The following is a 13,634-nucleotide window of genomic DNA, read 5'->3' on the forward strand; positions in this document are numbered from 1 at the left end:
TACATATATATACTTCATATATGATTTGCTATAATGTAGCAGAATGAAAGTCAGCAATTCTTGCCATTCCACCTCTTAAAAAGTTCTAGACAAAATTTTATTGTAAAGTCTGTGCAAAACTAAGAGGAGGCTACATCTATTTATTAGCAACAGCCTCCAGAAAAAAAAAATCCCTAGTTTGTGAATCCTTTATCTTCCCCCTGAACAAATACGAGAGCACAAGTAAATTCAGAGAAAAAGGATGAGGCTGACTGAAGACTGACTGATATTTTTAAACAGAAAATGAAGGCTGAACAATATGTAGAAGAGCAATACTGCAGACAGAACACCCCAGAGGGTCCTAGACAGACCTTAAAGACTTGAGAAGTGGACCCATGTGAACCTCACAAAGTTTAACAAGGCAAAGTGCAAGGGTCCTGCACCTGGGTTGGGGCAATCCACAGTTTAGTAGACACTGGGCTGTAAATGGATTGACAGCAGCCCTGAAGAGAAGGACTTGGGGATACTGGTGGATTAACAACTGGATGTGAGCCAGCAATATGCACTTGCAGCCAAGAAGGCCAGCTCTGTCCTGGGCTGCATCCAAAGCAGCAGGGCCAGCAGGGTGAGGGAGGGGATTCTGCCCCTCTACTCCACTCTGGTGAGACCCCACCTGGAGTCCTGCGTCCAGCTCTGGAGCCCTCAGCACAGGAGAGACATGGACCTGTTGGAGAGGGTCCAGAGGAGGACACCAAAATGATCACAGAAGATCCTCTGCTGTGAGGATAGGCTGCAAGAGTTGGGGTTGTTGAGCCTGGAGAAGAACGGACTCTGGGGGACCTTCCAGTACTTAAAGGAGGCTTATGAGAAAGATGAAGGCAGTTTTAGCAGCGCCTGTAGTGACAAGACAAGGAGTAACAGTTTTAAACTGAACAGACACTGGAACAGGTTGCCCAGAGAGGTTGTGGATGCCCTGTCCCTGGAAGTGTTTGAGGTCAGACTGGATGGGGTTTTCAGCAAGGTGTGAAAGATGTCCCTGCATGGCAGGAGGTTTGGACTAGATCATCTTTAAAAGTCCCTTCCAACCCAAATCATTCTATGATTCCATGACAGTAAGGCCAAGAACTTTCCCTTTTGAAGAAGTGGGGTAGAGGTAAAAGTTTACTTTTTCTAAAAATGGAGTTTTCTCATCAGACTATCTAGAAAACAACAACATTTTCAAGCTCTGCATATAAAGGGGAGGGAAGGAAGTGAGAGAATTTTAATTTGGAGATCTTCAAGGCAGGTACCTTCTGAATACAAACTAGTTTTACAAAACCCTTAAGTGTACTAAGGCACTCTACAGGTACATAAATATATGTTTATATTTATAAATATAAATTTCACCAGTGAAATAAACTGGTGACAAGTAGGGTAGAGATTCTGTGGAATAGTCACAGAAAACAGAGGAAGAGATAGTAAATAGGAATGAAGCATGGGAAAAGAGAAGGGAAAAACAAGCCAATATACACATTTACGAAAAATGTTACTCATTACTAAATATTGTACACCATTTTCTTTTTCTGTTACGCAGAGTGTTCTTCTTAAATATAACAGTAACCACTGCAACCTGTGAAATGGCAGAATGCCTTAAAGCTTCGTAGATTACATTGCATGGCTGTCTGGTGAACTAAACTTCCATAAGCAAAATCAGAAAGGGACTGCACATGACCTGCATACCCAGCAGCTAAATGAAAAAAGTACAGTATGCAAATGTACCAGCTTGATAAAAAGATGCCAAACAACAGCACATATAAGCCGAGGGGAAGAAAGAAAAGGATATCCCGTATTAGATGGAATTCTTATGAAATTTACTCATACTCCTGAGCCTTCAAATACATGCACCATTAAAGTGACAAATACAATTTTGAAAGGTCAAAACCAAGAAACAGTAGGAAAGTTATGGGAAATCATTTAGCTTTATGAAAAGATCAAAAGTGAAGTTATTTCAAACAGACGAAAAATAAAACCATCCTTGAAATTAAAGCACTGACCCAGTATCTGCGTAGGGTTGGCCTGATCAAAGGTGACAGCATCCTTCTTTGGAAAATAAATATTTTCACCTTCAGCTGCAGCTGATTGGTAGGCACCCTTTCCTACATAAAAGAAATACGAAAAGTTCAACAGTGTACCAAAGTGACTGACATAGAACAATATCCTACCAGAAGTCTTTCCTGCTGGACATTACTTAGAAAATATCTTGAAAAAAATTGAATGCTTATGCAAATAGCTGTCATTCCTTATATTATTTTAACATGTAAAGGTTCATGCGTAAAGCAATACCTTCACAAACTGTTCTGCTCCCATGTAAAAATTTACTATACAAGTGTAAATCATTAATAGTGATTTCTGAATTACATGAATACACAGTCATTCATCAGAATGGATATTGCAGTTAAGACTTGAAAATGGCAAGGGTCATTTTAGAACAAAGATCCCTCCTGCCCCTGAAATATTATCTTTTGATTATTTTTATAATTTTCGAAGTTTTTACATATTGGAAGATCTGCAGATATGACCAAGTTATGTCACATGCAATAGCAGCCTGAAATCTCTTTAGAAAAATAATAAAAAGCTTTAATCATGGCCTATAATGATTTCCTAGAATCACAGGTGAATTAGTGGCTGATATTGTATAATTACCATTAACTACATGCATCAATGTCTTTGATCAACAACATAACTAGTATGAAACCAAAAGTCTTCTCAAAAACAGATTATGATCATATTTTAATGATTCAGGTGTGTAAAGGAAGGCTCTGCTATCACTATTTTTCTGATTAGTTTCCAGAGCATAAGCAGCTTCAATCTGCTCATTATTTTTAATTAAGTATAAATTTTCATCAATATAGAATCCATGTCAAAGAAAGAATCAAAGCAAAAGATCAGGGATGCTTTTCATCAGCAGGCATCATCTCTTACCTGTATATGGATCAACCCCACCCACTGGAGCTACTGCATTTGATGCTGAACCAGGAACATAGCGACCAGCACCTGAAAGGAGACAATTTAAACAAAAGGAGGCTTTTTAAACACCACCTCTGGTAAAGAGGTAATGTATACCTGTATTTACTTACTAGTTTTGAAACATCACTATTATTTTGCAGTAAAGAAATTAACAAGAAGTCTTCAACACTTCCTGAAATTTAAGGATTAAATCTATGCCTATGTGTGAGGGTGGGGCTGGCGGTGACGGCATTCGCAAGCTAAGTGACCCACAGTTGGGAGACATTCTGCCACGGTTTCTGGCACCCACTGGTGCAAAGGCCCTCAGCACAGCAGACACCTTATCTATGACAAGCGCCAGGCGTAGGGCACCACTGCCCAGGCCTGGGCTCTCTCTGTGCCTGGGCCCAGCAGTGGTCTCCCCTGTAGAAGATGGGCTCTGTGGCACTGAAGCCTCAGATGAAGAAACTTCAGGGTCTTTGCATCTGTGGAGACCACAGCCTTAGCCACACAAAGCAAGGGAAGAGAAACAGCTGGAGACCACAGTAGAACAGGAACAGAGAAAGACTGTCAAGATGGGGAAGGATGAAGGCTGTGGCTTTTGGCAACAGCATGAATGCTTCTGCTCCACCTGTAGATCTGCAACTGCAGAACACCCACAGTGCCCTGGCACTGGTGAGAACAAACACTCAGAGGATGCATCAGAGCCAGCTGATACTGCACCTCATAAGGCAGCAGTGATGGGAGGCTTCCTCCTGCAGGGTATGGAGGCACCCAGCTATTGACATGACCCAGTATCTTGTGAGGTTGATGTCTGCTGGGGGCCAGGATGCTGCAGAGAGACTGCCAAGGCTTGCCTGTACTTCAGACTATTACCCTGCTACTCTTCCACACAGGCGTCAATGATACTGCCAAGGAAGTCCTGGAGAGTATCAAGAGTGATTAGAGAGCTCTGGGGGCAAACATGAAGGGCCCAGGTGGTGTTTCTTTGATGCTGCCAGCAAAGCCGAAAACACTTGAGTAGAAACAGACTCATCAAGTGGGTCAGTAATTCACTGCATGGATGGTTTTGCAGGCAGGACTTTGGCATCTATTGACTACAGGACCATCTTTGAGAGGCGAGAACTACTGATCAGGGAGGGGATAGTTTGAAAAAGGAAGGCTGGAATGTCTTTGTAAACAGCGTTACTAAACTAGTGAGGAGGACTTTAAACTAGCTATGCCAGGGAGAGTTAAGATACCAGTAATTGTCAAGTAATAAGAAATAATAAGGACAAAGAAAAAAAATAGTTCTATGAATATACCCATTCTTGTGTTGTCCATACATGTAAGAATTTGACAAAATATAAGGTTTAAGGACCTTACTCCTCTGCTGTAGAGTGACATGAGGTAGACCAGGCAGCAGAGGGCTCTCCTCTACTAAACAGACCTGGACATGTTTTGACAGTGGCAGAGTCCACCTTGTCAGTATGTCCCACACTACTGCCCCAAATGGAGAACTGCAAGAAACAGTGGTCTGGAGACAAACACTGAATGCAACTGACATGACAAGTACACATCTTAAATGCTAGCAAGACAGATTATGAATTTTACATTACCTGTAAATGGATCTGCTGCAGGTACTGTGCTTGATCCAGATGAAGAACCTGGAACGTAACGTCCAGCACCTAGTGAAACAGTAAGAAAAGCAATGACTACTACACACAGCTTGGTGTTATTGAAAAGTCAATACTCTTCAGACAGAAGCAGCTCAAAAATAAAGCCAATCATCAAATATGTCTTATTGTTTACTGTGGCGTTACAAGAAATCTGATCCTATCCACCCAAAAGTCCGCTGATGCTGAAGAAATTCTTCCTAATTATTTGAGGGTCTGAAATTTATTTTCTGGGGCATATGCATTACACATTTGGACACAGCCAAATCAAAATATGTGCATAAGTTCAGATGACTGCAGCTCCTCAAGTTATATCTGAACCCAATTAGTGTGTATTCTCATTTCTAGTTCACTGCAAGGAAAAGATCTGGCTCAATTATTTTATTGACATTTTATTCCTAACTTCACCTTTGTGAAACTAGTTGAAATGAGTGTTTTATTTTGTAAATGTGATAAGCAGGATATGATTAACATGGTTGAGCTTATAAGTTCTTTTTCCTGCCTGAAAAAGAGTTATGTATTTCACTCAGCTTCAGTTCATTCTCTAGCTACATTTTTGTATTTTATTAATTGCCTTAACAGCACATGGCCATCTCTTAGCTTAATATGAAAAGTGAATTTTTTTCCCACTGGAAAAAAAAGACTACACTGAAATATACAAATGGCCTGATGAAAATTTTGTTGAAGATTTGTTCTGACAAATACTTCAGAAATTTGTCAAGTTTTCATATTTTTCTTGTCAGATCTATCTGAGCCTTGCCCTCAATCATTTGAGGACATGAGAGTCCCGTAAAGGAAGTGCAGGAGCTACGACACTGAAGTCTGCCCGAGCAGACAGAGAGGTGGACTGAAAACTGACTGAACAGCCAGGCCCAGAGGGTGGTGATCAGTGGCATAACATCTAGTTGGAGGCCAGTCTGGTGGTGTACCCCAGAGGTCAGTCCTGCATCCAGTCCTGTTCAACATCTTCATTAATGATCTGGAAGATGGGTCAGGGTGCAACCTCAGCGAGTTTGCTGATGACCCAAAACTGGGGGTAACTGACATAATCATTTAAATCTAAAAATTTTACCTGTAAATGGATCTGAAAATTGAGCACTTGTACTCAACAGTGTTTGCCCCTTAGTGTTATCCATAATAAACTTGGCCACCTGATCCAGAAACATAGGATTTAGATCATTCTTTTGCAGGAAGTTGTATGCAGTCAGCCAAGGATCATCAGTGATGTTATATGGCAGTTTGTAGGAAGGCCCACTTTCATTTACATCAATAGTGAAAACGTAGTCATACTCCTTTAAGCAAAATAAACAAAAACAAATTAGAGGTTTGTCAGCACTTTTCACATAAGGATGTATCAAATGCATATAATAAAGGTCCTGGGCTAAGCCTAAAAACTTTAATACTGCTACTGACAGACTGTATCAATAATACTCGCCTACGTAGGCTGCAAGTAAAAAAGACTTAAACCATACTCCATGTTTTCCAGAATTCTCTGTCTCAAGAAGAGCAGGCTCGAACAACATACCATGATAATGTGTCTGCAGATATGTTACAAAACAAACAGAGGCATCAGGTAACTCTCAAAGTTGCAAAGCTGCAAGACAGTCAGATGCCTCAAAAAACTTCAGTCTTAAAAGCAGACTTCTAATAGTCAAAACCAACAAATTCCTAAGGATTCTTTAAACCATTTGGGAGGGAAAATTAGTATCTCAAAGGCCTTCCTTCTGTGGTGGCACTAGACAGACTTTTCTGTATGTATTTCAGTAAAGGAAACATTTTTCAACTTACCTGTCTTTAGTTTCAAAAGTTACTATAGAAAAGGAGTACAGAAGGACTGGTACCTAATATTTTAGGTAAGCCTTGCATTACAAACTGTACTGTACACATCCTTTGAAAGGAAGTTAAAGCTAACTTTTCACGGTATTAGCAATAACTACTACAAAACTTGATAATTTCTCTACTTATAGTTTATCCTTCTCCAAAATAATTTGTCTCCTTTGGCTTGCTTGTTATCAAAATGTGTTTCAAAAGTAATAAAGCGAGTAGTACTTATCTATACTTCTACCTCTGAGTTTTAATAGATCAAAGAAGGCAAAACAGTACCAACAAATACCTATTTTCTCAATTATATTTTATTTAAGCAAAGACTGGAACGAATTTTTAATGAAAAATTAAGCATTTTGCTTGGGAAGGAATAAAACCAATTAAAGTTTCCTTATACCTTTCCTTCAAACAAAACCTTTCCAGAAGTTTGTTGTGTGGCTCCAGAAGAACCAACGACATCACCGATCTTTATCCATCTTCCTTCACTAACACTCCACTGATATGCTTCTACTTTCCCATTATCTTTAATAAGCCGTGTCTGTCCATCTCTTGTTCCTGTAGACAGGAGTGTTTAAGAGTTTGAACAAATTCAAGAACATGATTTATTTTGGAGAGAAAAAAGTCTTCAAATAGTGCTCAAATTTAAAGATTAAGAGATAGTTCATCAACATTTAAAGTCACAGCACAGAAAGTAACTAGATACTACACGTCACAAGAATAGCAGAAATCTTGACAACAGCATTTTACAATTTCAGTAATGGTATCTGCCATCAGACTAAGTTGCAAAAGCAATCCTTAAGTATTTCAAAAGTTTACCATTTTCCCAGGGAGATGACAATCAAGAAAAGTAATACTCTCCCATGGTCTACCCAGATGGAAAGCTTCAAATGATTGTAAGATTTATGCCACTTGCTGATCAGAGCCAAGGGCTGAGGTCACTGGTTACTTTGCCTTGGGAAAAAGTATCTTGTCTATTTAAGAGTAATCTTAACTACCACTGCTTCCACTGTATTCTCAGTAATCTCCTGAGTACCTGGAAAGTGTTAACTGAGCCAGTCAAGACAAAGTATTTTTCAAGCTGAAAGCTAAAGCAGAAAGTTTGCACCTACTTTTCTTTTAGGAAAAAAATTCCACAAATGTCCTTTTGCAAATTACATAACTGTTGTATATACTATTGGCACAGCTGGCCTAACAGATCCAAAACATCTCAAACATACTGCAGCATTCTACCTTTTTTCTAAATTATCTCATAAGAGAAATATTTTTTACCATTTTAGTCTACAAAAAAAATATTTAAACTAATCTTCCCACCAACCCAATTAATGAAAGGATAGTAGAGCAAAATTAAGCTGTTTTCTTCAGCAACTCTATTAATAAAGTGATCAAAGCCTTAGTTTTGGAAACTACTGAAAGTTTCAGTAGTTCAGAACCAAGATTTGGAGGCATCTCTAACATGAGAAAAGTACAGTAACTTACCAGGATCCTTAAGATGTTCTCTTCCAGGAAGGTCATCAGCATTAATATCTCCTAAATCACCAGTTTTAGGGTCAATGGATGCTTGGGAAAGCTCATTTTCAAAAGCTTGAATCTCCTCAGCACTTGCTGTACGTTCCAAAGACTCTGTAAACACTCTTATAATTCCATCACTGAAAGGGGAGAAAACGTCCAAACAGAAATATTATCTTAAATATCAAAATGATTACATACATTCTAATGGTGACTTCTATGTCATGAGAAACCATCATTATTTTTATGAAAGGGATTTGCTCTCATACTAAAAAAACCCAGAGTAGGTAACCTTATCTGTAGTATAACTTTAAAATCAAGGTAGTATATGCCTATCAAAAGGGTTCTTTACACAGTACTTGCAAGTCCATAGTATTCATAGTTCACGACATTCCCAAAAATCTCACTCTACCTCTGTGATTCGCATAAAAGAATGACTTTTTGCATGAAGTATAGCACATGTTTAAATGTAATCCACACATACTTTGATGGCTGTATTTTTAAATATAGATGAAACTGATATCCAAAGTGATACTTGCAATTTCATCAACATTTTTGGATTTAGATCTAAAAGCACACTGAGAGTAAAACCTGCGTACCTTGCACCAACTACGATGTCACCATTGTCTAACACACAGCAGCACCATACAGACTGAGCTGGGAGTCTGATTGTCTGAGCACATTCCCCTTGTTTCCAGATTCTAAGAGATCTATCCTCTCCAGTAGTTACAAAATCTGAAAAGAAAAAATATAAAAAAAATGTTTAAAAACGTATTTTTAGTGTACTGTGATATTAGATGCCATTCTGCAACTGGGTGTCTACAAATTAGACCAGTAAAAGAACCTTTCTACAATTTAATACATCTCTCAATTGCAAGAAGAGAGATAAAAGAAAGCCACCACATAGCTGTCGTCTTAAAAAAAAAGTGCATAAATTTTGGCCTAAGCAGCCAGACAGGGAATGAAATTATGCTCAAGACAAACAAAAGATTCCTTCCTCCTTTCAAGAGTTTAAACAAAGAACTTTGAATAATTTTGTAACCATCACTGTTTCATCTTACACTCTATTGCATAGTGTTAGTTTTAAATTCAGATTTTTGCAAGGTAGAACTGCTTTTTCAGGAAACATGCATAAAGCACTGTCAAAAGTCTATAAACACCTCAATGAGGAATTTTACGGCAATAAGAGATTTACAACATACACATCCACTAATATACATGCACTTTACCTGTGGAACAAATGCGCAAGCGTCCCAGACACCACACAAAGGTCACTGACTTGGAATTTCTTCTGCAACTGTCTGCAACAGTTAGTTCTGAACCTCTAAACCTCTAACTCTGAAAACAAATGCAATTAAGCCCAACACAAAATTCTTAACCTAAACTATTTATAATGTACTTTGAAAACTTTCTATGGAATTATCTAAATTTACATTATCTCAAACTGCTCAGCCACACATTACCATTTTAGTACTCTGCAACAGTGCTGAAATACAGGTGGCAACCTAGATGAGTTTTGCCAATCAGTTTGCCAATTAGGCCTAACCCAGGACCTTTCATCTCACCTACTGCCAGAGCAATTCTCTGGAGGTGTGATTTGGAGTCAATCACAGTATTTTTTTTTTTAATTATTTACACTAAAGGAAAGAAGTAGGTTAAATGCTACCTGAGTTCTTTAGTAGTGGTAGGTCCACAGAACTACAGAGTGCTTACCTTGCCATTTCGTTTTGAAAGCATGTTGGGTAATAGTCACAAAAATAATCCTACCTTTACATTGAGGGAAGACAGAGATGCTGTATATGTAATTTGTATGTCCATAATACACCTGCAGACACTCGCCAGAGATCTGCCATCTTCGAACACTAGCATCATTAGCACAAGAAAGGAATTCCATTTCATTCAGAATAGCTAGACCTCTCACACAGTCTTCATGTCCTTTATAAAACAAAGGAAAATTTTTAATGCACCTTTTCTTTCCATTAGCAGCAGTATACCATTTCTATTTAGCTTACATCTACATCCTAGAAACCAATATTCATTACGGGAGCAGTCTAAAAAAAACCAAAACAAAAAATCAATTCATTGCTCATTGTTGTCTAAAAAAAACCCCTCTAATTCTTTTAAAAGTGACATGATTTCTGGGCAAACAACTTCAGAGTCTTTAAAAAACCTGCCCAAGAATTGTTCAATTTATCTATGGTTTTGTGAGGTTTTGATTTCATCAGGGTCATGTGCTCTTTTAACACAGAAAAAAAATTAAACTGCAGCAACATTTACCAGTGAATGTTCTTCCACATCTGCCTGCTTTCCACAGTTTAATAGTTTTGTCAGCTGAGCCAGTCAACATTAATCCCTGTTCAGGCAGAATTTTCACTGCCCATATTGCAGCTGTGTGACCCTGCAAAAACCAACATTGTTAGACTTGTCACAATCAAATTCAGAGTGCATATTTTGTATTCATGTGGAGGAACTTCATACCTGTAATGTCATCATACATCTGTCATTCAGCCAGACCTTGGCTGTTGTATCCCATGATCCACTTAATAATGTGCCGAATTTCCCAGATGAAAGGCTGCAAACTGGAATGAACGTTCAAATCAGCACTGACAAGTTTCCTACATTGTCACCAATCAAGATTTGTTCAAGGAGATTTACTTGGTATTAGTAGCATATTCAGTGTTGAGGAGTTTGAGGAAGAACTAAGTGGAACTGTAGTTGCACTGCAACCTAGAAAGGAGCTGCTTGAAATTCTCTTCGCTTTAGATTACAAAATTTCACATCTTTTTGCTATTCACATTTTAAAATTTCTTTTAGTCCTAGATCTCTTCTCCTCAGACCAGAATATGTTGACAAGCATGTTAGATAACTAGTCAAGACACAGAATTAATGCAAAAGGTTTAGTTTCAAGGTTACAAAGAAAGCCAAGATTTCATCAATGTTTATTAATTTATGTCCTCAAGAAGCAAGATTTGTGTAAAAAATGTTTAGCTCACCTTCTTGGAAGGCAAACTACTATCACGGAATTGTGGTGACATTTAAAGTTTTAGCAAGAAGATAATCTGAAAATGCTCCCATAATACACAGGTATAAAACTGAAGACACACAGTGCTAGTAAGGTTTACTAATAAGTTTACAAAAAGAGTGAAGTCATAAACTGTCCATCTAATAGTTCATGAAAGGAAAGTATGGCTTCACATTTCTTGCTTCTGACTCCACAGTGAGAACTGGACAGTATTCTAGCCCTATCACTTGTCATGTCCTACTCTTTCTTCTTTAAAACAGATTTTACAATTAATTTGATTTTACTTCTTTTAATGTTTTACATTACTGCAAAAATTTCTACAAATACCTTTTTTGTAGGGGAATCTATAACTTGTCTAGAACACCTCATCCCTTTTTAACACCTCTGGAGGGAGCATGTCACATGTTACTTTAACTACATCCATCCTAGGTTTCTCGTAAAGTACATATGCTATTCCATGCCTCCTTACACATCGGCATTTTCTTTCATTCTCAGAGAAAGCCAAGAGGTTTATAACACAAAAATAAATTTTAGGCGCTGTTTAGCAGTCCAGGATATTTTCAAACTGCTCTCCACAACCATTCTTAAACACAGTTAAAAAAGTCCCAAAATCTCCAAGGCTTGAAATGTTTATTTTTGACATCCTACAATTACATGATTAGACTGTTCAAAGATCTATTAAATACTACATCCAATCACAAAAAGAAAAACTTAGTATATTAATATGAAAGTTGGTGACTCTTATTATATATCTTAAGAAAAAATACAAAGTTGGTTTGTCACATGTTGCACTGACCTGAGTCAAGAGAGATGGAATTTCTGCAGTGAGATTTTAGTCTTTACAATGTATTTAAAGCTCCATTTAATATTAGATCCCCATCTAGGTTGCAAAATTGGCAGTGAAAGTTTGTTTATTTAGGAAGCTGACTTTCTCTACTTCTATCAACTTTGACATAAAAATTAAGCCTGACACATTGAGAACTAAATTAACTGCTTCTTAAAAATGCAACTCTTGGCAAAAGAGTCATCATTCTGTAAATTGCTGTATGCTCACATATAGAGTAAAAGCTCAAGCATTCATCAGTGTAAACTTGGAAGTCTGTGCTGGTTTTGGTTGGGATAATTTTCTTCATAGTAGCTCGTACAGGGCTATGTTTTGGATTTTTGCTGAAAACAGTGTTGATAACACAGGAACATTTTTGTTATGGCTGAACAGTTCTTAGAGCCAAGGTCTTTTCTGTTTCTCACACCACCCCACCAGCAAGCAGGCTGGGGGTGCACAAGAAGTTGGCAGCGGACACAGCTGGAACAGCTGCCCCCAACTGACCATATTCCACACCATATGACATCATGCTTGGTATATATAAAGCTGGGGGAAAGAGGAGGAAGAGGGGCTGTTCGGAGTGATGGCATTTGTCTCCCCAGGTAACCGTTATGCTTGATGGAGCCCTGTTTTCCTGCAAATGGCTGAACACCTGCCTGCTGATAGGAAGTGGTAAATGAATTCCTTGTTTTACTTTACCTATTTAACTGTCTTTATCTCAACCCACGAGTTTTCTCACTTGTACCTTCCAATTCTCTCCCCATCCCACTGTGGGGAGAGAGCAACCAGCTGTGTGGGACTTGGTTGCCAGCTGGAGTTAAACCACAACAAAGTCCTTGCAATGAACAGTCCCTGCACAAACCAAGATTATAAAATCCTATTTGTAGAGGCCATAAGTAAATAGTTTGCTACATTAAATACCGAAGTAGTCAAAATTGAGTTTTATAACTTCACCTTAGTTTCCTCCCTAACAAATGACGTTAACTTTTATGCAACAAACTCCAAAATAAAATGACTACATACCTGTGTTCTTATGACCCTTAAGGACATAAAGGGGAGCCGTGTTGTCAACTGTGAAAATGCAAATATTATGATCATTGCCACCAGTTGCAATCAGCCCACGAGGATAGAGGTCACTTGGAGGTATGATGCACACACAAGATACAAAATTTGAGTGGCCACTCATACAGTGCATTTCAGTAAAACCCCTGTTAAGACTAAACATGTATGATAATTAGTTCAGAGTCATGACAGAAACAGTACTTATTTGAAGCATTGAATTACAACAGGTGTTTTCTACTCCAACACTTGAATTAATAACCATGCTTGCATTGTTCTGAATAAATACTATGGATGACCTAGAAACAATGAAAAATTTAAGAGAAAAAATTATATCCCAGTATTCCAACCCAGTAAGCAACATTTAAAGCTTCCACATATTTTTCAGTAATAGTAGACCTGGAAGAACTTATTTTTGGTTTTCCTTGCTCACTGGCAAACACTACGCCACACTTGATCAGCGGTAGTTACAGTTTACCGTTTTGAAGTCTTTTGCTGTCTCAAAACTCAAATATGTATCCCAATACACCCTAAAATAACAGGGCATATAAATGAAGAAAGTTCACTGCCTACCAAATTTATTCACTGGCTCTTAATGAGGAGCATTGTAGAGATTAACAGTTAAATACATTATAACTGATTCAAGCAGCATACAACTCACCATGACCCAGTCTCAAGAGAGGACAGGGCCGCGGGGACGAAGCCGGCGGGGCACGGGCGGGGCCCCACGGCTACACCTCCGCGCCCCTCCTCCCGCAAAGCGCAACCCGCAGCGGCGGCC

General features: G+C 38.5%; 1 protein-coding gene across 1 annotated transcript; it reads right to left on the minus strand.

Annotated features, from left to right (window-relative positions):
• Positions 1-2,012: 2,012 nt before the first annotated feature.
• On the minus strand, positions 2,013-13,001 carry PLAA (phospholipase A2-activating protein; the record flags this gene model as incomplete). The annotated part of the gene is made up of 11 exons (XM_010292653.1): positions 12,818-13,001; positions 10,428-10,528; positions 10,227-10,347; positions 9,717-9,884; positions 8,549-8,684; positions 7,920-8,089; positions 6,841-6,998; positions 5,692-5,911; positions 4,563-4,631; positions 2,941-3,012; positions 2,013-2,114 (listed from the first exon to the last, which is right to left on the minus strand). Coding segments are annotated over exons 1-11 (1,489 nt in total), but the record flags the coding sequence as incomplete, so codon positions are not given.
• Between the last annotated feature and the right edge of the window lie 633 nt (positions 13,002-13,634).

The sequence above is a fragment of the Phaethon lepturus genome, unplaced genomic scaffold, assembly GCF_000687285.1.
Source record: "Phaethon lepturus isolate BGI_N335 unplaced genomic scaffold, ASM68728v1 scaffold15728, whole genome shotgun sequence".
In the NCBI taxonomy this organism is placed as follows: Eukaryota; Metazoa; Chordata; class Aves; order Phaethontiformes; family Phaethontidae; genus Phaethon; species Phaethon lepturus.